The sequence below is a fragment of the Podarcis muralis genome, chromosome 6 (genome assembly GCF_964188315.1).
Source record: "Podarcis muralis chromosome 6, rPodMur119.hap1.1, whole genome shotgun sequence".
Lineage (NCBI taxonomy): Eukaryota > Metazoa > Chordata > Lepidosauria > Squamata > Lacertidae > Podarcis > Podarcis muralis.
In genome coordinates this window covers 66,233,396-66,260,758 of record NC_135660.1, presented here as the reverse complement: position 1 = coordinate 66,260,758, position 27,363 = coordinate 66,233,396, and the positions used below count along the sequence as shown (strand labels likewise).

The 27,363-nt window shown below is 41.1% G+C and overlaps 1 protein-coding gene across 5 annotated transcripts in view; it reads right to left on the bottom strand.

Moving 5' to 3' along the window:
* PRKG1 (protein kinase cGMP-dependent 1) overlaps positions 1-27,363 on the bottom strand; it is a 599,721-nt gene that overhangs the window by 106,235 nt on the left and 466,123 nt on the right. For all 5 annotated transcript variants that reach the window (XM_028729654.2, XM_028729658.2, XM_028729655.2 and 2 more), the window contains one exon: positions 23,184-23,278. In XM_028729654.2, coding sequence (XP_028585487.1) covers positions 23,184-23,278 — 95 coding nt within the window. The remainder of the gene's footprint in view (positions 1-23,183; positions 23,279-27,363) is intronic.

Below are 27,363 nucleotides of genomic sequence, written 5' to 3'. Positions count from 1 at the left end.
TAGGTCATGGAAGGAGGCCGTGATCGTGCCAGTCCATAAAAAGGGTCCCCCTGCTGACCCGGAGAACTATCGGAACATCAGCCTTTTGTCTATCATCGGGAAAATCTATGCAAAATTTTTGCTGTCTAAGCTGTCCCATTGGGCAAACGACTCAAATTTGATTGGCCATGAGCAAGCGGGCTTTAGGAACAATTATTCGACCTCTGACCATATGGTAATTATGTATCATCTTGCCAGAAAATATTCTGCCCCGAGGCGGGGGCGCCTATGTGTCGCTTTCATAGACCTAAAGGCCGCCTTCGACAGTATCCCAAGAAACTGTCTATGGAAGAAACTAGAGAGATGGGGCATAGATAGAAGACTGTTATGGCTCATAACCCAATTACACCACGGGTCGTCGGCTAGAGTGAGACTCACACCTGCGGGAAACCTATCCAACGAGGTCCCAATAAATAGAGGTGTGCGCCAAGGCTGCATTTTGGCCCCACTCCTCTTCAACCTGTTTATTAGCGATATGAAGCTCTTTCTGAATGAGTCTCAAGCCAACATTCATGCCCCCCGCCTAGCCGATTTTCGCTGCCCTTTGCTCCTATATGCCGATGATGCAGCGATCCTTTCCTACTCTAGAGTCGGTTTATGCAGAGCTCTAAAGATTTTTGCGGCTTATTGCAAACTCAACCATCTGACAATTAATCATGGGAAATCTAAAGTCCTGGTCTTTACCAGGTCTCGGAAAACTTACAGCTGGAAGTTAGATGGAGTCCAATTAGAACAGGTTTTCAAATTTAAATACCTGGGAGTCTTTTTTCACTACAACCTAAGCTGGAAGCCACAGATACAGTATTTACTAAACAAAGGGAAAGCAATACTTTATGCTCTACTCCAATTTTTTGCAGCTGACGGAGCCTCCCACATCCCCTCTGCATTGAAGGTATACCACGCAAAAGTGGTTTCCACCCTCTGCTATGCTGCCCCGCTCTGGGCCCCTGCGTCCAATTTAACATCGCTGGAGACATTGCAGAATCAGTTTCTCCGTCGCCTCCTGAAACTCCCCATGTGTGTGAGCAATGCAGCCATACGTCTGGAGTTAAGGATTGCAACATTGGAGACTGTCATCTGGAAGCGAGTCTTTGGCTATTGGCTGTCCAGCTGGCATAGGCTCCCCGACCATTACCTTTTTCAGTGCCTCTGGCGGGACGAATTTGTTAATCCGTGGGTAGGAAAAATCCATGCCAAACTTCTGAGCATCGGAATTTCCCCAGCGGACTCCCTAAAGATGAACTTACGCTCAGCTAAAAGCCTTATTGAGCAAAGATTAGCAGACATTGAAAATCAACACAACCTTGCCAGAGGTGGGGGTGTCTGCTCCCCCAGGTATCACGGAATAACCCCACCACTTGACCTTCCATCATACATGTCATCTCTTTCATCAGTACCACACCGACTTGCATTTATTCGTGCAAGGTTCAATGTCCTTCCATCGAACCTGCTGAGCCACAGATTTTCCAAGGGTTTGGTGTCTCCGCTATGCGTGTGTGACGGGAAAACTGTTGAATCTCTTCCACATATAATGTTCAACTGTCCCTTACATAGCATAGCCAGGACTAAATTCCTGGGTCCTGCTTTACTGCGCTTGGTTGGCAGGCCTGTTGAGTCACACGCCGCACTGCTTTTGCAGGATACAGATCCTTCTGTTACTCTGCTGGTGGCGAGATTCCTGAATGCGGTTATCTCACACGCAAAAACCACCAAAAAACAACAACAACATCAAAATCTAATCGGACAGTTATGATGAGAGTGCATGTCGGATCTCGTCTTCAGTTTTCCTTTTTCTGTGAACCGTCCCTTGGAGCTCTCCGGGCCCCATCCTGTTATTTGGCTCTGCCCAATGACCCACCCTTGCATCGCAGTGTTCACCTTCTGTTGTCAGATATTTCGGTTTTTAAGCCTTTGTGCTTTTTTATGTTTGTACATATCTTATGGGCTAATAGCCGTAAATAAATGAATGAAATGAAAACCCCAGAAAAATTAATCTCCAGAGCTCCTGTCAATGGATAACTCCCATGTGCATTGTACTGAATGGAGTTTCTGTTAAACCTTTTCTCTGTGATAGGTCATGTCTAGGACGGAATCAAACCATCTCGGTCTGTAGATTTGTCCATCTTCCATTTCTTTGGACCTAAACTATGTATATTCATCTTTTATTTGGCCTGTTCCACGTTAGCTCAGTTGCTGCCTTCCCCCCACTCTGAACCCCTGAAAAGCAACATCATACTGACCGACTACTCTATAGAAGGACGAATAGCAGAAATGCATAACGATCTTTAAATGCCATTTAGAGATCTGTGTGACAATGTTTTCTAAAGATGCTTCAGGACTCCTGAGTGCAGAAAAGTGGCATTTGAGAAAATAAAACAGGCTGGCATTTGAGAAATGTGCTTATGTAGAGACCTCTGCCCCAAATATATTTAATAATGTCATTAGGGTCAGTCTGTACAAAGAAAGCATATCGGAATCCATTCTTCTTGAAGTATAACCTAGCCTGGGATACAGTTATAACTAAATCTGGTTAAAAGATCAAAAGCATTGGCTGGAAGGAAACAAAGCCCTATTATTGGGGAATCAATGACTTTTCAAATCATGTTAATGAGCTGAATTTTGTGTAATTAAATAGGAGGAAAGTCTAGGATCAAAGTCTAGCTAAGGAAAACAGATGCTCTCTGGATTAACTTGAAGAGAATCAGTCAAGAATATGGATTCCCTCCCTTTCCTTCATGTCCTAATTTAAGGGCATTCTCACACATTTAAATTTTACAAAGGAGGGGGAAATAAGGAAGAAATGGTGGGTGGAGGTTTTCCTTGTATTAATATTTATCTGACAATACAAACAATGACTGGCATTCAACAGAATTTTACTCAAAGTAGACCCACTGAAATTAATATCACCCATTGTTATAGGCATGTTTTTCTATTGTGGAATGTGGCTCCTTCATTGAGCATGGCATGACATCATAGGGGAAAGAAATCTATTAACTATCCCAAGTATTTTGAGGTAATTAGAGTGGTCCGAGTGGGAATTGAAAGCTAATTTGTAGTCTTGGGGAAAAACAATGTGCACCAAGTGACCTGAAGGAGAACAGGTTATGTTTGGGTTTGGAGCTAACCCCAGGTCCTCAGGGTTTCTAGTTAATAAGCAATTTTGAGGTGTTAGGCTGATGTTGGTTTAGGAATAGCACTGCCTTCTTGAGTGTTTGCTTGCTACTTGCTCTACTTGTAAATAAAGTGATGAAGCCAATATCATGTTAGGCTCCCAAATGACTTTCAGGGCTATGAATGAGTTGTTTCAAAAGAGTTCACAGAATACAATTTTGATCATTATTTAATATGATCAAGGTAGTTTTTGAAACCTGGAGCCTACAAAAGAGTAGCAGATTGACTGCTGTTACACAACTCAATCTAAACTCTGAATTGATAAAACAAATTACAGAAAACAAGGGACTAAGATTTTGAAAAGCCCGCACCACACTCAGGGGCTAAATAGTATATTTCTGCATTAAGAGAATCACTTGTCCACTCCACAAGGCTTGCAATTTATTTCACGTCCTCCCCCAATTCCTTGGCATTGGCGACCTTTCAGAGCCAGAAGCTAAAGACCACCCTTCCATGAAGTTTCCATCTTCAGTATGGCTGTCTCAAATTAGAATTCCCAGTCCTATGCAGGTGTATGCGGACGTAAGGCTCAATTGTGTTTTATGGGGTTACTCTCTCAATAAGAGTACAGAGACATGGTTTTTCTGCAATAAAGATAAAGCTGATCTGGAAAGCAACAGAAAGTAATTATTGCCTGACTTTAGTGTGCCACACATGCACACATCACAAAGCCTGCCAGTTTGTTCTCAGATACCTAGGTGGGGTGGGATTCTTTTCCCCAATCCATACAACAAAAATGAAATGTAATGTAATTGGTTTGATCAAATAAAATGCCTCCCAATTGTTCTAAAACTATAGGGGACACCTTAAAAAGCCTGGAAAAATAATAATAGAATATACAGGAATGAAAGAGCTTTCAAGGGATAAGAGAATTGCGGTGTGTATGGAGGTGCTATGGGATGCGGGTGGTGCTGTGGTCGAAACCACAGGGTCTAGGGCTTGCAGATCAGAAGGTCAGCGGTTTGAATCCCCACGATGGGTTGAGCTCCCATTGCTTGGTCCCTGGTCCCTGCTCCTGCCAACCTAGCAGTTTGAAAGTGCAAGTAGATAAATAGGTACCGCTCCAGTGGGAAGGTAAACGGCATTTCCGTGTGCTGCTCTGGTTCACCAGAAGTGGTTTAGTCATGCTGGTCACATGACCCAGAAGCTGTCTGCGGACAAACGCCGGCTGCCTCGGCCAGTAAAGCGAGATGAACGCTGCAACCCCAGAGTCGTTCACGACTGGACTTAACTGTCAGGGGTCCCTTTACCTATGGAGGTGTTAGGGCCTGCGCAAAATGAGGTTGGGGTCCATGTAGCTCCCCACTCACAGGTGGCCCACTAGTGCTTTAAGTGGAAGAAACACAGGCAGAGGTCATCTGGTGTCAGCTTCTTGCCCTAATGAAGGGACAATGTGGTCACTAATATACTAGTCAGGGGAAATGGAACAGCCCTTTGCCTTTCACTTTGATATCTCCAGTTCAGCACACAAAAGGAAACTATGTTTCATTCCTTTGCTTGTAAATTGAGAGCATAATTCTGCGGAAGGTTAAACAAACATTTTTTTTTTAGACATAACAAGAAGAACTGTGTTAAACTATAACATGCTTTTCTAAATTAGTCTGTATTCCTCTGTGATTTCGTGCTTGGAAACATATTTGAAAAATGTCAAATCTTTCACAAACGCACAATGGCATTAAGGATGAAACTTAAACCTTTTTGTAATTATTTTGCAGCAGTAGGGCAATACACCAACAGGTACAAAAGAATTTTGTGTTCAAAGTATTGCCAAGTCTCTTACATAGGACCTTCTTCTGCAAAAATGTCAAGCTGTTAATTTATTTCTTGGAGACGAGTGAAACCTTTAGCTCACAGGATGTGGCTCTTTGTCTAGCTGAAAGGCAGGTATCCTACACAAATGGCCTCACACAACATTACAACACCAGAATGAAATAAATGGCACTCTATTAGAATTAAAAATGAAGTCAGTGGCATTTAGTGCAAATACATCATTCACAGCATAATGCGTCAAAGTACCTAATAAAACCACTTGTGAAGATCTTAATCTTGGAAGTGGAACTTTATCTTCATTTTGGGATTGCAAATCACAACTGTTACTTGTTTCTTAGTACATCCCTCCCATGCATTATGAACTGTCCTATTTGAGTGATTTTACGCCAGCTATGTGGACACCAATGTTTGCAGAGCTAAAGGTTTGCTGATACATAATTTTCTTGCAATCTACAGAAGATCCCATGTTGGGCTCTTAGCATCTCTAGTTAAAAGATCTTGGAATGACCCTGAGAGTCTGGAAAACCCGTACAAACCAGACTAAAAGTACTGGGCTATATGGACCGGTGTTCTGAATCTATGTGGGATGACTTCATATTTCCAATTCCATAAAACATTGTAAGGAATGTAAGTCTGCCAACAGGGACACACAGTGGATTTTTACCAGCAAGCCCAGTACCAACCATGGTTATTATGGTCCACCACATGTGCCCAAGTATTTGGAGATATCTGTCTGTCTTGTGTAATCATCATCATCATCTTTTATTTATATCCCGCCCTCCCCAGCCGAAGCCAGGCTCAGAGCGGCTAACAACAATAAAAGTGACACAGCATTCTAAAATCAATTCATTTTAAAATCAATTCAAAATAAAATTAATGGCAACCATTGGGCTAGAGTTCTGTGAGGAATTACCAAAGGAGGGGGTCAAACTGTGCCTTGGCCCAAGGCCTGGTGGAACAGCTCTGTCTTGCAGGCCCTGCAGAAAGCTGTCAAGTCCCGCAGGGCCCTAGTCTCTTGTGACAGGGCGTTCCACCAGATCAGGGCCACAGCCGAAAAAGCCCTGGCTCTGGTTGAGGCCAGCCTAACCTCCCTGTGGCCTGGGACCTCCAAGAAGTTTTTGTTTGAAGACCGTAAGGTCCTCCGTGGGACATACCAGGAGAGGCGGTCCCGTAGGTATGAGGGTCCTAGGCCATATAGGGCTTTAAATATACCTAGATGCAGAGCCCCACCCCCACCCCCAGGAGCCTGGCTAACTATGGGAGTAGAAGAAATGGAAACAGCCACCCACTCTGGAACCTGGTGAGCGGCCATTTCCTGCACATTTCATGATATTTGGCATTGCTTACCAAATACCATGCACTTACTATGTAAAGTAAGATCTAGGTTTGGTCTAGGTTGCCATTATGAAATGTAGATCTCCTTGAAAAGTAAACAATTTTTCCTTTAGAATTACTTCTTGAGGTATATTAGCACTTTCTGTGACACACACACATTCCTATGCGGTTGTCAATCAATTTAGACACTTGCACTCAGCTAATAAGCTTAAAATTGTACTTTCTTTCTCTCTGTATGCTGATTAAATAGTATACATTTACTATGCATGTTTGCTGAAAAGTAAGCCCCAACATGGCTTCTTCCCAAGAAAGGGTGTACAGGTTTTTAATGCATTGGGAAATAAGATTCCCCCCTCCCATTCTACAACTTCTGTTGTGTGTTATTTGTAATCATTAAGCATTTCAAACAAATTTGGCCACTTTGCAAAGGCTTTTCTGTTCTGCAAGGCAACAGTGACAGAAATATCTTTGTTTCTTTGACATTATGTCAAAGAACTCTTAATTACAATTACACTGCCATTCAATTCATGGCCCAAGGAACAGGAAAACCATCTGATACATAGCCAAGAGGAAAAGTTGATGGAAGAGAGAACAAGTTGCTTTAAATAAAAATATCAAAGATGGCTGTGTTTATCTGCAGATACATGATGTTATGCAAGCCTGAATTATGATTTCACTTTTGTCATACTTGTCAAGAATATACCACTTGCGTAGTTTACCATTTAAATACTAGCCTCCCATTGACATGTCTAACCATTTTGATGCAAATGTTTAAAACTCCTAAATGTGTGCTTTTAAGAAGTTTCCCAAGAGCTGAATTTAAAAGAAATCAAGGCCCTTTTCTGCGAGGGTGCTAAGTGAACCACACAATAATAGATGTTTCTTGATATCATATTCCCTGGTTCTGCTACTATTTAAACTATGAAGGTTATACCAGAACTTGGCAGTACAACATCCATTCCACAAACTCACAAAGTGTTCCAGAAAATCTTCACAGTTACATTTATTTTTCTGGTAAACAGCCATGAGTGTAAAAGAAGGAGCAGTGAACTGAACTCAAATGTACAAAGTTAGCATGGTGATGGTCAGTAATAAATGATAATGCCATGCATTTAAAGGTTTACTGATTTACATGTGTTTATCTTTCACCCTGTCACAAGTGTTCCATGCAGATAGCAGCTTTATATCCCTGAATATATTTCTTAGTCTCAAAGTGCTGTAGCCCTTTCCACATTTACTTGGGAGGTTCACTGCACTCAGTGGGACTTACCTCAGAGTGAACAGGTATAGTCATGAACTTATGATTCCCTTGTTGTTGTTATTTAGTATTAGTATTATACCACCTTGCATCTGAAGATGCAACACAAAACATAAAATGAGAATACAAAATACAAAACAAATAAGCAAAAAACCAATAACCAAAAAAACCCGCATTGGGCCAGGGCCAGGGGCAGAGGAAGGGGTGTGTGGTGGGGCGGGCCATCCCAGGTGTCACCACTGAGGGGGAGATGACAAAATGCCGGGCGGCACTCACCACGGGGCCTGCAGCACGCCTGAGCCATGCGTTTCTTCTGGGAGAGACGTGGTGGTTTTGGCGCACACAGGCTCCACGCTGCCCAAACAGTCCGCCCACTGCCTCCCCCCAGCTGTAGGCCAGCTGAGTGGGAGGAGGCAGGTAGACTTCTCGGAGGCCCTGCGGAACATCCTACATCGGCTCGCCCCACCCCCGCGGGCGGCTTTCACCCCCGTGCCACCCCAGGCGCCTGATCGCCTTGCTCCGCCACTGCATTGGGCCACATACCCCACTGGCAATACCTGCCTAAGGTAGGCAGACATCTCTCACAGCAATGATTTTAGCTGGCAAAGCTGTGGGTTGAACACATTCCCTTTTGAGTGAAACGTATGTTCTCTAGCACTACGCTATGACTCAAACATTCTTCGTTTTCTCCTTTCTCTTACTTACTTTTAAAAGACAATAAATTAAATCACCTTATTTATTTTTAAGTCAGATTCATCTTGACACTAGGATGTGCATATTTCCCCCAAAAGCTACTCAAATTCTCAAAAGGCAAACCCAATCGCATCACAAATCAGTCCCTCTCCTTCCCAACATACTATAGCTATAATCGTGAAGATGATTCCAAAATATCTACCACAGCCACCAAAAATACCTCTGATTAAGTGCTGTCCCCTTTGACAGTTAAAATATGGCCCTTGAATTCAAGGCTGGGAGAACAAATGTGTTTAAATTAAGCGACAAAAGCTCATTAGCGACGGAGCCATTTATACCTCCAGGGGGATGGAGTTCCAGAGTCAGGGCACAAGGATCGAGGCAGCCCTGTTTCTATGTACATATGATAACAGTGAGAAAGGTATCTAGATGATAACAGAAAATGACATCAGAACAACCCCTTCTGTGCATGCAAAGGTTAAGAACAATATGTACTCCATTTGGAAGACCACGCTCAGATTTCTTGTTTACTTAAAAACAACATGTGACCACGCTTATTAATAGCACTGTCGTTGTATTTTTAAACACCGTGAGCACAATGCACCAAGCAGTGCTCCTGCTTGCTCCAGCTGGGCTTATTCAGGAGCCTCACACAAACACCTATGAAGTGAACTGAGGCCAGTTGCAGTTTGGCGGACTGGAATTTCCTGTCCACAGGAAAGAGAGACAGAATATGCTCTTTGAGAGGCTGTGTGAATGGAGTGGTGTGTGTGTGTGTGTGTGTGTGTGTGTGTGTGAGAGAGAGAGAGAGAGAGAGAGAGAGAGAGAGAGAGAGAGAGAGAGAGACAGACACGGGGGGGGGGGGGAGGAGAGAAAGTAATTGGGAAGCAATCATTTTTCCTTGTGCTGTCTATTCATGTTTTCTTGTCCTCTTTTCAGAGACATACTTGTTCTACAGAAGGAAAATGAACTGCCGAATTTAGTCATTTACTCCTGTACAATGAATTGTTTTTGAGTATACTCTTAATGTAAAATACTGTTTTCAAGCATGTCAATACTGTGCCAGTTAACCGGTGTGTGAGCGCTTTTGTGTGGGAAGTTGGAGGCTAATAAGTGGAGAGTGTTTGATTCATCAGAAGTTGGGATACATGTCCAACTGGTCCTTTCCAATACAATGCTATCTTAAAATACCAGCGTATTTTAAGAAAATACAAAAATAATCTTCTAGTACTTACAAGACGAAATAATCTTCTAGAACCCTTCCAGTAGCACCTTAAAGACCAACTAAGTTAGTTCTTGGTATGAGCTTTCGTGTGCATGCACACTTCTTCAGAAGTGTGCATGCACACGAAAGCTCATACCAAGAACTAACTTAGTTGGTCTTTAAGTTGGTCTTTAAGGTGCTACTGGAAGGAATTTTTTTTGTTTTGACTATGGCAGACCAACACAGCTACCTATCTGTTTCTAGAACCCTGTATGATTCATTGTGGAATAGGATTTGTGTACCATTCATCAGAATCCTTTTCCTTAAGGTTCCACTAAATTATTTTCTGTGTTTACTATAATCTTTCTGTAATACTTCAAGTACCATTCCCAGCTCTATAAATACTGAAAATGTTGTGCTGAGTAACTTTTTCCCACATCTTCATTTGCATTCTCTCCCTTCACGTACTTTAATTGCTTCCATTTCCAGCTTCCTTGGAGATCAATCTTAGGGTTGGGCACAAAGCACAGCCAATGTTTCCCTACTTGCTTCAAAACCAGCCCTTTATACCTTAGGCAACCCTCACAAGTGGGAGCAAATCCTTCTGGGATGCATTAGCACTCAAATACCGTATTTTTCCCTCTATAACACGCAGATTTTTTCTCCTAAAAAGGAAGGGGAAATGTCTGTGCGTGTTATGGAGCGAATGTGTGGTCCCTGGAGCCAAAAAATCAAGCAAAAGTCAAATCGCTCTTCACGGAGAAAGGGAAACCTGAAAAGAGGAAGTGGCAGCTTTCCTGTATTCTGCCTCAGGGTCTTACTGCCCATCCTCCTCTGTTTCGTTGCTGTGATTGCTGAAACGGAACAAAGAGCAGGGAAAGCCCCTCCCCTCCAGGCAAGCAGAGGGGAAAGTGTCGTCTCTGTGCTCCGGTACTGCTGGGGGAGAGGGAGAGAGAGTGGGGGAGGGAGAGGGAGAGGGGGGGAGGGAGAGGGAGAGAGAGGGGGGTAGGGAGAGAGAGGGGGGAGGGAGGGAGGGAGAGAGAGAGAGAGAGAGAGAGAGAGAGAGAGAGAGAGAGAGAGAGATGGCTGGCTTGGGGGGGAACTTTTGCCTCCCACCCGTTAAATCCCTCTCCAGCATTCTTAGCCAGCTGCTTCTCTGCACACCCCTCTCATGTCCCTTCTTTGTTTTTCCTTCGCTCCCCACTTAAAATGTGGTTACAAAGCATAGATCAACATGGATCCTCAGGATCTTTGCATTGGGTCACCCCAAATTCACCATCAGATCACATAGCATGTCCATGGCTACAGCCTGCACCAAAAAAATCACGCACCCACTGTTCCCTGGGGCTGCAATGGTGCAAAAACGTGGTTAAAAAGCATGGATCCACATGGATCCTCAGGATCTTTGCATTGGGTCACCCCAAATTCACCATCAGATCACATAGCATGTCCATGGCTACAGCCTGCACCAAAAAAAGCACGCACCCACTGTTGCCTGGGGCTGCAATGGTGCAAAAACGTGGTTACAAAGCATGGATCCACAGGGATTCTCAGGATCTTTGCATTGGGTCACCCCAAATTCACCATCAGATCACATAGCATGTCCATGGCTACAGCCTGCACCCAAAAAATCACGCACCCACTGTTGCCTGGGGCTGCAATGGTGCAAAAACGTGGTTACAAAGCATGGATCCACAGGAATTATCAGGATTTTTGCATTGGGTCACCCCAAATTCACCATCAGATCACATGTCTGTGGCCACAGCATGAAGCACAAAAATGATACATCCACTGTTTCATTCAGAATGTTTTTTCCCTTGTTTTCCTCCTCTAAAAACGATGTGCGTGTTATGGTCAGGTGCGTGTTATAGAGCGAAAAATACGGTAATTAGAATGGAAAAAGGTGGCCGGGGAGGGGAGAGATGATAAGCTGAAGACAGGGATGCAGCAAAATTAAAATACAGTAAGCAGTAAGAAACAGACATGTTATTTTGCTCCATTAAATGTTGGAGCAATCTCAGGCCAGGGAAGCAAGCGAGAAGGCTCTTAATTTCTATGTAGAAGTCTCCTGTGTTATAAAGGATTGCCTGGATCTATCTCATAGGCAACTGAAAGATTAGAAATGGTACAGTAAAATCTATGAAGATCAACCACTTCTGTATTACCTGAAAGTTTCCATAGGTTGTAATCAAACTATTTATTCCGAAAGAGAGCTACTAAGAGTTTACCTAATTAGATTCACACAAGGGGCTATTGGGGAAGGCGGCGGCGAAGCTTTTCACCCATGAACTTCCTTGAGTTAGCTTATTTTGGGCAATTCTCTCCTTCCCTAGCAGTACACTACTTCTCATTTCCCATGAGGAGGGACCTCAGTCCTCCAAAGAGGCTTTTTGGGGTGGAGCACAAGTAGCTGCAGGGGAGAAGAAGGGCACAAGGAGCTTTACTACTATGAACTTCATTTGTTACATTATTAAGTAAGTCTTTTAAGGTGGTTTTAGCCACTTGCCCCTGTTTTATCCTTAAATTATTTTTCTACAACTCTACTGCCACCATTTAGTTGCAGATATTTCCAGTATTCACCTTTTCCTCAACATAATGGCTGGGTTTAGGAATACATTATGATATAATATTATTGGCAAGTAACATGTAACATCTTCGGTAGTTATTTGCTTTAAGATGTAATATATACTTTAAAGATAAGACTATTTACTTGTTCTAGTTCTCTTTCCTAATCTAAACTAACAGCCAGTTGCCTCAGTTAATTCACAGAGAGGAGTTCATCCAAAGTCTTCCTTCCGCTCAGGGATACATTCACCCAGTAAACCTACAGAATTCACCAGGGTCTTTACCCAAAGTCTTCTTTCTGGTCAGATTCATTGCTTCCTGACGAAAACTGCCACCAGCTGACTATTTGCCTTTAGCTCGATGCAGAATTGCTGGATGACACTGACTGACTGACTGACCCCCAAATAGTGCTGTCCCAGTGCTCCCCAGTCTGAAGGCTCTCTCAACTGCTAAACTGTATCTGGCAGTTTCCCTTGGTGGCAGCAGCTCCTGCTCCTCTCAGCACCTTATCTGAAGCCCAGGGTGGGAGTCTTCTTAGAATAAAGTTATAAACTCAAACAAAAAAAGCAACTGGTCCCTGGCAGGACCTCCTGGCTGTCTTAGCCCACTGAGGCCTGGGACAACTGTACCTGGCTGCCCTCACCCTTGGCACAGGCCTGCTCTCAAGCTGTCTCTTACCTCTTCTTTAGTGCCCCAACAAATCACGTTAAGTCTCCTATAGACCGGCCAGCTGATTTAATGGCTGCTAAATGGATCCTACCCTTTTATTCTCTCCAGTCAGAGCCCTCCAATCAATCACCAGGTTCTTATTGAAAATCGAAAACCTTGTTGGCTGTAACTGTGAACCAATTGGTTTCAGTGATATGTCTACAAAATGACCTTTTAAACTGTACCCCATCATTTAAAAGCTAAATTCCAGAGCCATTCTTACTAAAAACCTCACAAGTTACCTAGGGTGGATCTAAACACAGGGAAAAAACTGCTATAAATTAAATCATTAGAGCAAAAGATGGCGGGGGGGGCACTATGTAAAAATGCTATAAGAAGGTTATGTGCTCTCTGGTGCTATCTGGTGTTTATGTTGTTGTCGTTTAGTCGTGTCTGACTCTTCATGACCCCATGGACCAGAGCACGCCAGGCACTCCCGTCTTTCACTGACTCCCGCAGTTTCGTCAAACTCATGCTGGTAGCTTTGAGAACACTGTCCAACCATCTCATCCTCTGTCGTCCCCTTTTCCTTGTGCCCTCCATCTTTCCCAACATCAGGGTCTTTTCCAGGGAGTCTTCTCTTCTCATGATGTGGCCAAAGTATTGTAGCCTCAGCTTCAGGATCTGGCCTTCCAGTGAGCACTCAGGGCTGATTTCCTTAAGAATGGATAGGTTTGATCTTCTTGCAGTCCATGGGACTCTCAAGAGTCTCCTCCAGCACCATAATTCAAAAGTTACATGTTTATAACACATTCAAAGAGCTGTATTTTGACTAATGTAGCTGAGTCTCTAGTCTTCAGTGACAGTATTGGTTCTATCTGTTCTTGTAGACTGTCAACTGAACCCCAATATCTCTCTAGTTTCAGTAAGATCAGTCTTTTCCCCTTCACACAGTTAACTGTTAGAAGAGAATAGTTCTTATATTTAAATTTCTCCCAATAAAGATCTGATTTCTTCCCAGACATACAGTTGTTTTAAAATATGGCCAGACAAATGAAACATGAAGCCTGACCTAGTATTTTTTATTTTTTTTATTTTTTTTGTAAATGTGTGACTAACTTACCTGGAAACAGCTTTAATTTATATTTTAATTATATTTCTCTTCATGTGGGGACAACCTATATTTGTCAAAATAGGACATTCTTAGAGACTTTTTTTTGGGGGGGGGATTCTAGTTTCACAACAGTGAATTATGCAGTCCCAGCAAAAACTTATTTTTTAGAAAAAACCAACTGTGTCATTCCTAAATTAGCACACTGCCAGTAGGGGAAGCTAGGCTTTCACAAACTGGAGGTAAAGCTGGGCTCTCTGTGTACCATGTGTACCAAAAGCCATGCGCAAGCCACAGCGCCACTTGAAACTCTTTGAATCACTTGCGCAAGCTCCAGGTCTGGATTAGAATGCACTGCATTTATGGCACTTCTGAATCAGGAGCACTGACAAAGGAATGCAAGATCAGAGCAAGAGCATGGGAAGTTTAAATAAGAAATTTCTGACAAAGTCAACCAATATTCTACTTCCCACAAAAACAATTGGTAGCAAAAAATTTTTCATTAAACTCTGCTTTTTACCTTTGCTTGAAGCCTTGTATTGATTTTGGAACTTCACTTTATAAGAATACTTGTGTTACAGATTAAAAAAGAGTGGACAACTTTACTTCTCTTTTCTTGAAAGAAGCATAAACTATTCATGCATATTAAATAGAACTATAATTTATCTTCTAATAGACTTTTGCCAAGGGATCTATTTTTTTTATCAGGCAGTCAATTAAAATTTGGCATTTTCTCCCTCTTACAATACATAGAAAGCAGGTTTTATTCATGGAATTTTTATTAACACGATTGTTTCCTTTGAGTATCTAATGCATTTCATTATTTTGTGTTTTATGTAAACATGTTTTTTTGAAATGCAAAGTGGCAATTTGAAATTCAGCACAGAAGGCAGACAGCTGATAAGGCACAAAAGATTTCAGTTTTAGTGTTCACTGATCTTCCAGCTCCAGTGTATATTATATTCATTTGTTCATTACCCATAGTGCTGTATTTGCTAATGTTGTTCAACTGGGATGAATTGCTGTGGTTCCATTTTTTATATAAGAAATCTACATAAAAGCACACAGGCAATTGCACATCATTTCAAAAAGTCTTAAGACATTTGCTTAAAAGTTGAAAAATAAGCTCTTGCTTTAATAATAAAAACAAGCTCTTGCATTACTTAAATCCAATATGGCTAGAGTCTTTTAATGTGACTAATACAACAGTTTCGAAAGAGATTCATTTAAGTCATAATCCCTCCCCATCAAATACATTCATGTTCCCACTTGAAAAACCTAATGAAAATTCTCTCAGGTATGTCAGCTGGAAAAGTCTCCCAGATGCACACTTGCTGAACGCTAATGTATCAGAATTCAAGATGACCAGCTGCTGATTTCACATGACATCTATGCATCTGAAGAAGCAGTTTTTCCTCAAGCACAGATTGCAATGTGAACATGAAGAAGTGATTGCCTGAATCATTCAAACTAAGCTGTAATCTTCCATGCCAATCAACTTCTATAAACATGTAAAACTGAGTGATGGCCCTTTCTCCAAAAATGTTGCCTGCATCATACTCCAACCATTTTGTATTTATTCTGAATGCTAAGCAAGTACTTAACTTTCCCACTGAACTCTATGGTATGTTAGGATACTTTGGTTTGCCTGAATCATGCCTTTGTACATCAAACTTGTCTCTATTAACACCGTCAATACTGCAAATGTATTTTTTTATTTTTGCCATTTTCCAGAATATGTACGCAAAAATAAGTTTTGACATATTAAAAAGTAATATGCAATATATTGGATATCAGATTCGAATAAATGTTTTCAAATAAACAATGGAAGAATTAAAATGACAGTATCTTATAAATAAACGTTGAACGAATGAGAATAAAAATAGGATGTGATCTTATTTGTTACCTCAGTAGGTCTGTCATTTAAGCTGCCTACATGCCCATAGTATTAAAGATATTCTTGAATTCATGTTTTAAAAGAAAACTATAATCTCCTTTCCCAGGGGGATCACATGTACAGCACTGGAAGATTATTTCTGAATATAAGCAACATGCTCTCCATGACAATGCCAACCACTAAAAGTATGATTTTTTAAAAAAAATGTGATCAAAGGTGTCTGCTGCTATAATTTGGAGCAAGGCCATAGCTCATTGGGAAGCCTCATGATTTGTATGCAGAAGGTACAGGTGAAACCTCTAGCATCTCCGTGCAGTGGCGTAGCGTGGGTTGTCAGCACCCGGGGCAAGGCAAGTAATTTGCGCCCCCTAACCCGTGGATTTGCGCCCCCTAACCCGTGGATTTGCGCCCCTAACCTGTGGATTTGCCCTAATCCCAGATGTTGCGCCCGGTGCGGCCGGCCCCCCCTGCACCCCCCACGCTACGCCACTGTCTCCGTGTAAAGAACCTCATGTAGTAGGGCTGGAAAAAACACATTGACTAAAATTATACTGAAAGCACATGATGTATGTGCTTGTGCTCTCAGTATTTTGATCATATGAAATAAACTTTGCTGAAACTTTGATTGAATGTGTTTCAATCAGAACAAAGCTACTAAGGACATTCCTATTGCGTAGTTCTGCAGCTTTTAGCTCAGGGGATGTACACAACACAGCTTCAGCATTTTTCATTGTCTTATGGAATAGCATTCCTCTGAACTTTAAGCAGATTTTAAAAAAAAAAAAGAGCTCAGAGGTTAGTTTAACACAATATCCTATTTTTGCTACAGGAATGTAGAAATACTATCTTTTTCTCTAGTACTTCCCACCTTGTATATTGGAGCTCACCTGAAATCTTACTTAACTGGGATCAAACTTTCCTAATCATTGGGATTCCCACCCTCTACATATTGATTTACTACATAACAGATATATAATAAGATAAACAATGTGGCACACATAAAGACAGCCATCAACCCCCCTACTCTCTCTCTCTCTCACAAACACACACACACACATTATTACACATATTTCCAATTCTCCACCACTGCCGTCACACACACATTTGGGGGGTGTGGGAGACAGCAAGTCTTTCCTCCATTAAATATCGCCATATATATTCTTTCCCACTCATCCCTTTGGTTTATATATTAAGTTATTTTACTAATCAGCTCACGATGAAAAAGCTCCCAGCACCTGGTCTATCTGGAGCAAATTAAGCTGCATTTACACTTCCATGCAAACAGACTGTCAGAAGCATCAGGAAGATCTCCACAGGGGCACTCATGTGCACTAAGGTATTTTCAGAGTGGCTTTGAACATGCATTGCACGCAAATGCCACCAGCTGCCTGCACAATTACTTGCACACTTCTGTCTTAAGAAGTTGTTTGCAATGTTCAAATGATTTAGTGCAAAGGAAAGTTATCTTGGCTGTGTAAGTAAAAACAACCGAGGCAGTAGCTGATAACAAGTCACCTGTAAAACCTGAAACTGCTCTCAGATTTCACTAAAACTTGCCCTAACTTGAGGTTATTCCTCACACACTCTTTTTAAGGATCAGAAGGTACAAGAATCAAAGATGTTACAGGTAACTAGAATTTGCCGTATTTTTACTACACTAAGATCGCTTAAATAAATTCCAGATTTGTTGATATAAATTGTCTAATAAATCCTACTTTCTGCAGAAACTGGAGATAATTGTGTTAAGAATCCAGCAGCTATTGAGATTCAAATGAAAGGCATGGCATTATACAATCAGACTGACTCCAGAACTGATGCACCATGTTGATATTTAATGATAAATCTACCGAAGGCGATTCAAATGGCATTAAAATACACAACTATTCAGGCATAGCATAGACTGAGAGGAATGAGAATGAATTTAGTAAATTAAAACTTGCATTATCTATCCCAACAGGTGATTTGTAATACGTTGTAACGTCCCTGTGTCAAATGAAGAGGAAAATAGGAAGCCATTTGGCAAACAATGGACTGAAAGAGCAGGTTATTTCTATTTGTAACAGGAGACTAGCTTCAACAGAATCTCACTTTGTACCTGAGATTTGGTGGAAATGTAAAGTCGCCTTCTGAAACTGGAGCCGAATCTACCTAGATGCTATCCTGTGTCACTAACATGAAAGTGGCAGTGAAATGAATATGAATATCAAGACAAGTCTCAGGAAGACTAAGCTCAAGACCATATCCTCTGGGTCAGCTACAGTTCTAGTGGGGAATTGCACCAGAGCTTTTACACAGCTTTTGTTCATTTCAGTGAGGCTTATACAGAAGAACTTGCAGATGGTTCGTGCCCCTTACCACCTTGTGAATAGGCAACAAGTATATGTGTGTGTGTGTGTGTGTGTGTGTGTGTCTGTGTGTGTTCAAAAATGTACTGTTTGACATTTTTCAACATTTTGAACTAGGGAGGGAATTAAGAAGCAATTATGGAAAAAAATATGCATCTCAGTTCAGTAACTCAAATAAACATAGTACAATTATTTTGAACATATTGTGTGGGATAGCTTTAGTTTTACTGTTGTTTAGCTGTTGTTTTAAAAGGATGTTTATATGCTGTGGTTTCAGTTTTATTGCTTTCATGGTGGTTTTTATTGTTCCTTGATATTGCACCCTAGCTTGGTGAAGCTATGTTGACAGGATAGATAAAAGTTTGCTACAGTTCTACTTTGATGGTGCACATTCTATGCTGGAAATAAAGAATGGCAGACAGATCTTCTGCAACGTGTTGAAGTAAAGACCTGGTTCACACATAACACTAAACCATGGTTTATGAAACTATAGTTTATTAAACCATGGCTTAGCATTATGTGTGAACTCTTCCCAGCAGCTTAACTATAGTTTGTTTACTGCCAACAAAGCACAGACTGGAGTCATTGTTTGTTAAAATATGAAGCTTGGTTTGTTTTAACTATAGATCAGTGTTATATGCAAAGTCAGCATCTCTTTTAACCGGGACTTGTTTGAACACCCCACTGCAGATATTTGCAAAACTACAAAAACACTAGGCAAAAGTGACTGAAAAACAAGAGGAACTTGGGGGGGAGGGACAAGCTGTAGTTTGTTCTATCACTTGTGGGAAAACTCATGAATAATTCATGTTTTGTTAAGAAAACATTGGCTTTACACAAGCCATGGTTAGCCTTACGTGCATGCCAGGTGAATCCCAGACCCAGAAAAATCCCAGCAAGCACTCTCTCTCCAATCCATCATGGCTACTAATGACCAATATGGTATCCCACACATTCCCAAAGTTCTTTTGGGCAGCAATGAAGCTGAGTGAACTCTTGTACTTTGAAAGGTTGAGCTTGATCCAAAGTGGAATATACAACTTACTTAACTCAGATGCACAAGACCTATTTGCTCTGTTGGATTGTGAATTGACTCCTATCAGCTATAGATTTGGGATGTTCCTCCATTCAAGGAAAAATAATACCCTACTCTGCTTGGCTTTATGTGAAATAAGAAACAAATAGGATGAGAAATATAATGATTATATTGCACAGAAAACCTCCTGGGGTCTAGAACAGAAAAAAATAGGTGCTAAAATGAAAATGGAATATTTGTATTTGTGCCTCTGAATAATTAAAGCATGCATGCATACCCACCCCCCGCCACAGGTATATATAAAAAAATCAGAAACATTGCCCAAGCCACAGTGCATTAGTGTTCTAATGCATATTGATTTCTGGGCAAATATCATTTTCTATAAGCTCTTAAGAAACTCTCTTTGGCTCCTTTTACAATCCACAAAACTTTATATAGATTTTACGCTCTAAAAAATTCTATATCTGAAAACCAAGCTTTCCTAATGCATTTTTTCTAACTATTCATGGTAAGTTGGGGTTTTTTTAAACTCCAGTGAATACAAGCAAAAAGACACTGCACATTAGGCAAGGGAGCATAAGAAAAGCCAAAAATAAAATCCCAAACAGATTATATTTCATGCAAAACTGCATGAAATCTAAACGGCATATCTAGTGCAGTCTCCTAGTTTTGGGGCAAACCCTACAGAAATGTTCCTCTCCCTTGCTGGCGCACAGGACACACAAAAGGATGGCATTAATTTAAGATTTACTAGTGTGCAATAAGGATACGGAACACATTGTAGATATCTATCAGACCACAGAAAATAGCGATTGTAATGGAAAATGTCACACACAGGGAAGCATAACAAAGCTTGTGGTCAAAGGAGCATTTAAAGATTTAAAAGGGGGGAAGGACCAGTAAACAGATGGTACAGTGCCCTTGTCAAATGGTCCATTAGATAGCATAGAAGATGAAGCTCAACCAATAGTCAAGCAAAAGTTACCATCAACAGACCTTCTCATGGTATAAAAGATGGGTAGTTCCCTGGTGTGCACATACTTTCCAGGTTATTGTTTTTTTAAGCCTCATGGAAATTTCCCAGAGTTTTAGTACAAAACATTTCTCTAAGGACCACATTCCCCCCCCCCCAGCAATTTACTCTACTACAATGGCTTTCTGTAGGTTATTTGCACTGACATATGCATTTTTGTACACTTTTTGTTGTTGTTGAAGAACTGCCATCTCACAAAAATGGAAGAAATGAGAATTTGGAAGCACAGCTGCATTTCACTTTGTGTATTTTTTTTTTTTTGAAATGCAAATTAAGTAGGTTTGCATTAAAATGTGAGGTGTACCAAATTTCTCCCCCATTTCTAATGGTGGCATGCTTTTGTTCAGGGTTCTAGCTAGCCAAACACGCCCATTTTCAGGATCTGTTTTCCATTTCTTCACCCCTAGCCTTATTTTCTGGTTTGTTTCCCACAAACAGAAACTCAGCATCCTGTAGTCTTTCTTCATGTCCAGCCCTTACTAAATAATGGTGGGAAGGTGTATTCATAGTCCCCACTCCCATCTATTCTATTAACAGTACTTCTGCAAATTCTGGACTTCACCTAAGCCAATATTGCCTTCTTGTTTGCCAGCGTTCTAGGTCTGGCAACATAGCTGTCGCCACTCAGCATCTGAGTTTGCTATCATAGGATGTGATGGGCCAGGCTGCCGTGGAAGCCCTCTGGCATTAGCCATTCAGAGTCAGGGAAAAGCAATTAGCTTCATTTGCCCTCTAGGATATAATTTAATTCCTGTCATAATTTTATTTGTATGTACAGGTTGCCAGAGAGGAAGAAGAAAGAAAACATAGTGTTGCTGCAGAAGTTGTTTTATGCAAACTACAATGGAAAAAGGTGAGAATTAGCACCAAGGGAGGCTTTTGGGGGGGGGGGGAGAAATCTCTTGTAAAAGTGCAAAATTTGCTCTAAAAAGTCAAGAAGTTGGATCAGCCCAAAGAATTTTTTTTCTTCCTGTAGTCGTAGGAAATTAGATAAGATAGTAGAATCAGCTCATCATTAGGAGCTTCACCCTCCTTATGCTATGAAGAAAGGTGTTTGTGGGGCAACACTGCCGTGAGGAGGACATACAACACAACCTCCTCTCATATGGTCCATGCCTTCTGACTTTGCCTGAGTGATCTGTGAAGGAGCCGCACTGCAGCAACTTCTGTTGTGCAGAGATTCCCAAAGCTGGAATTGTCCTTTCAAAAAGTTTAACATCTCATAATCACAGAGTAAATATTCACAGCACTGGTTTAAAGGTCTTGCCCCGTATGAGAATCAACGGACAACAATCAGCTAAAATGCCAAAGAGGCTTTGAAAATATAATGCTAAAACGCAGGTGGGGAAAAATGATCCAATCTGTGAAAATAATAACATGCCAGCTGCTTATCTTGGGCAACTATTCACCAGCATATTTCACTGATATGTAGCGATATCTCAGCAATTTAACAAATATTGCTGAAATCAAGTCTTGCTCAAACACAACAAACTAGCTAGCAATCTAGGCCCTGCAGGAGTTCAGCAATGTATTTTCATTCAAAAAGGATTTGCATAATTAAGCTTTCCTCCATAAACTGGGAACGCTTGATAAATATTCCCACTGTTTCACCTGAATTTCAGAAATCAAAGTATTGGAGTATTTTAATGTACAAAAATTGCCCATGTACCCTTGTCAATGAATAAGAATTCAAATGAGTAATAACTGCCATTTTGGAATAAATAATATCAATACAAACTGCTTATGGAGATTCATCATTTCATTTTGAGCATCTGGTCTTCTGCTGAAATGGATTAGTTCGGTTTCTTCTAGTTTTTACGTTAATTTAATGAAGGATAGTTTATAACAAGACAACTATAAAGTATTAATACTGGGAGGTGATGAGGAACACTCTGTGCTTTGTGTACCAATAGAGTATTTAGGAGAATGTGTATTATCTATTACATGAAAGAATGGAGCTGTACAATACAATAATATTTGGTAAATATTAATGCCTATCTTAGAAGTAGGGATGCCTAAGGAATTCAGTCTCTGTAAATCTGGTATGAACTGAGTTAATGTGCACCTCCCAAACTAAGGTGCAGAGTAGAATTTAGATTAACTAGATTTCACATTTCTTGAATGGCCCAGCTCAAAATGTGTATTAAAATACTTTTCAAAACGCTATTGGAGGAAAAAATGTTTAGAAATTGGGGGGGGGGGGATGTTTATATGAATTAAAATGTGAATTTGTGCGGGAATTTTTATTTATACAATGCAAATTAATGAAAACAACAGGACAGGCTTAGGGCAGATAAAGATGTTTATCTAGATAGGACTCACCGGGCAGTATCTAACATAGTACTTCTGCTAGTGCAATGGAACTTCTCCTCCCTTCCCTCCCACCCCAGGCCCTCCCCAAATTTGCTCTAGAGTGTTTGGGGAAAACACAGATTGGGGGTGGTGTGGAGGGGTGCAAGGGAAGGAGGGGAAATTCTACTTTGCAGCCAAAAGTCATTGCACTCTTGGAAGTACGTTGTTGGATAATGACCCCCTGTCTCCAGTACTACCCTGGAACAGGTGAATAAGGAAGGAGATTGTTCACACCACAACTATGATCATCGGTTTGTACTAGTGAACTGCCCCACCAGCCACAGAGTCTTCTCTTCACCATTCTTGCATAAAGTAATAAACTACAAATCTGAAAAGTCTATTTAGCAATCCAACCACAGCTTTATTTTACATCTTTTGACTTCTTGCAATGCCCCAGCAAAGTTCAATGAAGAGAAAAGAAAAGAGGGGAAAATGGGAGGCAGGAATGAAAGCAAACATTTTAGCAGCTTGATAGATCATTTAGCATCATAACAAGGCTTACATACAATTGCAAAGAATTATAAATTATATGCAGCCTGCCTTCTGCTTTAGTACAAAATGATGAGTGAGAGTGGCCGAGAATTCTATTTCCTTAAGTTCTAGCTTACAATTTAGCACAGCTTTCATTATAATGTGGCATTTATGCCACTAATTTTTCAGCTACTCAAGACAAACGTTACTTGAAGCAAATCTAAATTGTGTATGTAGGCAAAGTTAAATACTTACCCCTGGAGTGCTTTTTCTCCAAACCAATCTCCCTTTCCTAAAGTACGGAGGAAGATTGAATCTTCTCCAGGCGAATCTTCACGAGTAACATTTACCTGAACAGAAGAGTTTTTAAAAAATGACAGTGAAAGGATATTGGCTCTGAAAAGGTATATTGTACTGAGAAAAAGCTGTAAACTAAATTTTCTGTTCATATCCCAGTTCCATAATGAAGCCTTCAAGAGACCTTTTCCTAGCTAGCATTTTCAAACTGTAGGCCCCATCTGGAAAAACGGGGCTCTAATACTGGACTAGGAATCTTGCAAGTATTATTAAGTTAATTTAAGGGTATACTACAGAGCACGGCGTTTCTATGCGCTGCTCTGGTTCGCCAGAAGCGGCTTAGTCATGCTGGCCACATGACCTGGAAGCTGTCTGCGGACAAACGCCGTCTCCCTCGGCCTATAGAGCGAGATGAGCGCCGCAACCCCAGAGTTGTCCACGACTGGACCTAACAGTCAGGGGTACTTTTACCTTTTACAGAGCACAAAGAAAAGATGTCATATCAATACTTTGCTATCCTCTTCATCGTAACACTGTGATGTCAAATACCTAGATTTTGTAAAAGCATCTTATGATGCAGAATATAATGTGTATCTCCACACAAAGCCAACAGATTTTGTTTCACATGATTCACAACACATAACTAGAGCTGGACTGGACCAATTTTCTAAGTCTTACATTTATATAAGCCCTGGCTCATCCTGTTTTGAAACAGAAAAACAACAGCAATTCTAAACAATACTCAACCATTTATGCAGTTCAACAACAGGGTTATATGGCACACACAAAGAACTCAAGTTATATTTTAAAGAACTGAGAAAATACTTGAGAATCTTTTTTCCTCTCCCAGAGGAATGATTGACTCCATCGGTTACTATAGGGGTGGGGAAAAGATGCTGCAGGATGTAAATCTGCGGGGGGCAGGCCTTCACTGGGGCATGGAGACTTTGTCCAACCCCTGGATTTGGCCCTCACGTGTTTTAAAATCATAAATATGCAATGCAATGTGGGTATGTGGCCAACTTTCAGAGGGTTGTGGGTATCTTTGCCAGCTGAAACAATTGCCAAAGCGCACACAATCCCTGGCTGACAAAGGCTTTGCTCAGGCAGTACAAAGCATTTTTCAGGCGGAGAAGGCAGTAATTCTTCTCCTGATGGATTTTCATCCAAGCGGGGGTGGGGGGAATGAAGGTTTTAAGAGCTTGCATCTCTCCTTTGAGACAGGCAATTTAACAAGCCCATGAAATTCTTTCCTGAGCCTGGCGCAGGAAATGTTCACTCACATTCCCAGTTTTGGTTGATATATTTTTCTTCTAATAGTTTCACAAGGCTGGAACTGAACGTTATGGCAGGTGCTGGGTTGCTGCCCAAAATAGCAGCCCCTCATTCTACCCCCTTGTTCATAATGTCAGGAATATGCTACATGGGACACAGAGGACATCATACAGCTGCAAGTTTTCCTGTGTAAGAGTGGAGTATGGAAACTTGCAATGTAATAAAGTCATGCAACATCAAGGATCTCCAGATATTTAAGGGAGAATGAAAGAGGCATGTGGGCGGGGGGCTCATATCTGTCATAAGGTGAGGTTTCAGATTCAGAACTGGCCCAACTTCTGCTGGCAATTATGAAAGGTGGGGCTGCCCACCTGCCAGTCACATGACATCATATGACACCAGGTGATTCAACTTCAAAAGCAGGCTGCAATGGATCAATCAATTCAAACTATGGCTGTAAAGGAAGATTCTCCATTTGCAGCCATGACTTGAATTCAAACAAGTGTCTAATTCAAGCCGCAGTGGCAACTGCAAAGGAAGAACTAGAAGTGCACTCGGTGACTGCATTCCTATGGCAGTTTTCTCTAACTGTTAAGTTCTGCATTATATCTGAGCTTTCACACGATGTAAAGCCACTTCCGCAACTATAGTGGAACATAGTGTAAGTTTAGTGTCAATTTCTGTGTTATTTACTTCCAGAAAAAAGCAGTTTGCAAATAATATGGAAATGAGTTTTAAACTTGTGCTATATTCCACTATAGTTCTATACTATATACTATACACTATATAGCGATATAATATACCGTGGAAATTAACAGGGAAACATTGTGAAAGTGGAATAAACGGCTATCTGAATGCTCATCATGTATACGGTCGGTTCCTCTTTTCCAGCTTTAATTTGGTGCTTTAGCTCTTTATTCTATTGTCCGAGAGACAGAAAAAGGTGTCAAATTCAAAAACTGAACTCCACCTGCAGGTGGGAAAGGAAGAATTGGGAGTGCATTTCAATTTCTTTTGAATCTGGTACTACAGCTTTACCTGTCCCATGCCTGGTATTGTATGGCATTAGGTGATGGGCAGATGGGTGTGTTTTGGGCCAAGTCACAGCACAGGTCAAATGGGGAGGCCGGCCTGTCCTAATTAGGCCTGTAGGCTGAGGTTTCCTACCACTGATACTAAGCTTCATTATTCCCTCTAGAAAAGCCAAGCCTCCACATGTTTCCTCCTAAACACAGATGCCATGAAATCAATTGCTGGAGTTATGGCCAGGGAGGTGGGGGTGGGAGGAGAGAAAACTAATATGTAGTATACTTAACATAAATATAATAAATCCACTTTATTAATTTCTAAGGTATTTACATAACTTATGCTTTGAGCTTAAGTAAATATCCAACATTAGGGTCATTATGTTCGGTTACCAACTAGTCTTTGCTCATTCTAATTACCCTCCACATTAGGCAAACAGATAAAGCTAAGTTCACATCCAGTAGCTGAGAAACAGAAGAACTGCAGATTATGCAGTTTAAGGAGGTCGTCTCCATAACAGGTCAGAGACAGTTGCAAGTTTGAAGGCCATGTTTCTGGCAGGCTGCCCTACATCCTTTCTCGATAAACAAACCTGATTTCTGCAATAAGAGGCAATGCATGTTCAGGACTTTCCATCTACCGTAACTTATTTTGTCTGCCATACTAATTTGTTTCATCCTTGTTAAACAAAACATATTAATAAAAATTAAAATAGAGCACTAAAATAGAGCAATAATTAATACAAAGCATGTAATTTAATGTAGAATGCACCAACAGAAAAATCTCAGAGCCAGATTAAAATATTACTAAACTGGAAATAGCTTTTCTCTCAAAAAAGATCTCTACTTTCAGCCTGCTGTAACAGTATTTATTTATGCTCTACATCTTTGGTTTACTTTGTTTATTAGTAATAAATAAAGAACTCTACTGCGTGGTCACTTCCACTGAAACCCTACCACCTACCATGGGGCCTGGCAGATTGGAGAGCCAACAGAAGGGCATACAGAATAGTAATCAGATGAATCAGCTAGAGACAAGCCATAAGATTCATATGGTGCAGACTATTTAGACAAGTAAAGATGATAACCAGCACATTGAATTGGTCTGAAAAATAAAAAGAAAGCTTTTTCAGACAAGCTAGAAATGGAATAATGCGCTCTCATAACCTGGTCATGATAGATGGGGCACAGAATTCTGCACCGACCACAACACAACCATGACTTAGCATTGGTGACAGGCCAAGTCCTCCCATCCTAACCAGATTTTCTATAAAAGAAGTTGAGCTCCTTTCCAGAAAATAATAAAGATAGTTTGGCTCAGAAAAAAGGCAAGCTAACTGCCCACCCCTTCCCTCTTGCCTAGTCATCCCATCCCTGAATTGTCTTTCCTGATATTCCCCTGATGCCCCCAAACCCCTTATACCCTTCTGTTCAAATTATATTTAGTGATGGCACACTAGGAGCAGAAATGGCAGTGAAGACTACAGCAAGGACAGAGATAAGCCCTCTCCAATCTTTCCCTCTAATATGCTGCTACTATGCAGGACCAGAAGTCCTGGCAGCCCTTGCAGGTTGTAGTTTTTCCAAGGGTTACTGCCTCTCTCCTTATCTTAGTCTCTGATGCTGCCTGCCAACGCTATTGCTGTCCCACTTTCCAGTTACAAGTGTTATTTAGGGGGAAAGGGATTAGGGAATCAATGAACTGATGGTGAGGAGGTCTGAGGTATTGGAGAAGCCAAAAAATAAATTCTGGAGCTCCTATCTGAGCCTGTTCATCTTTAATCTGCACATTGACTGTAATTCACAATTTATGTAAGTACCAAGTTTCAAAACTGTTG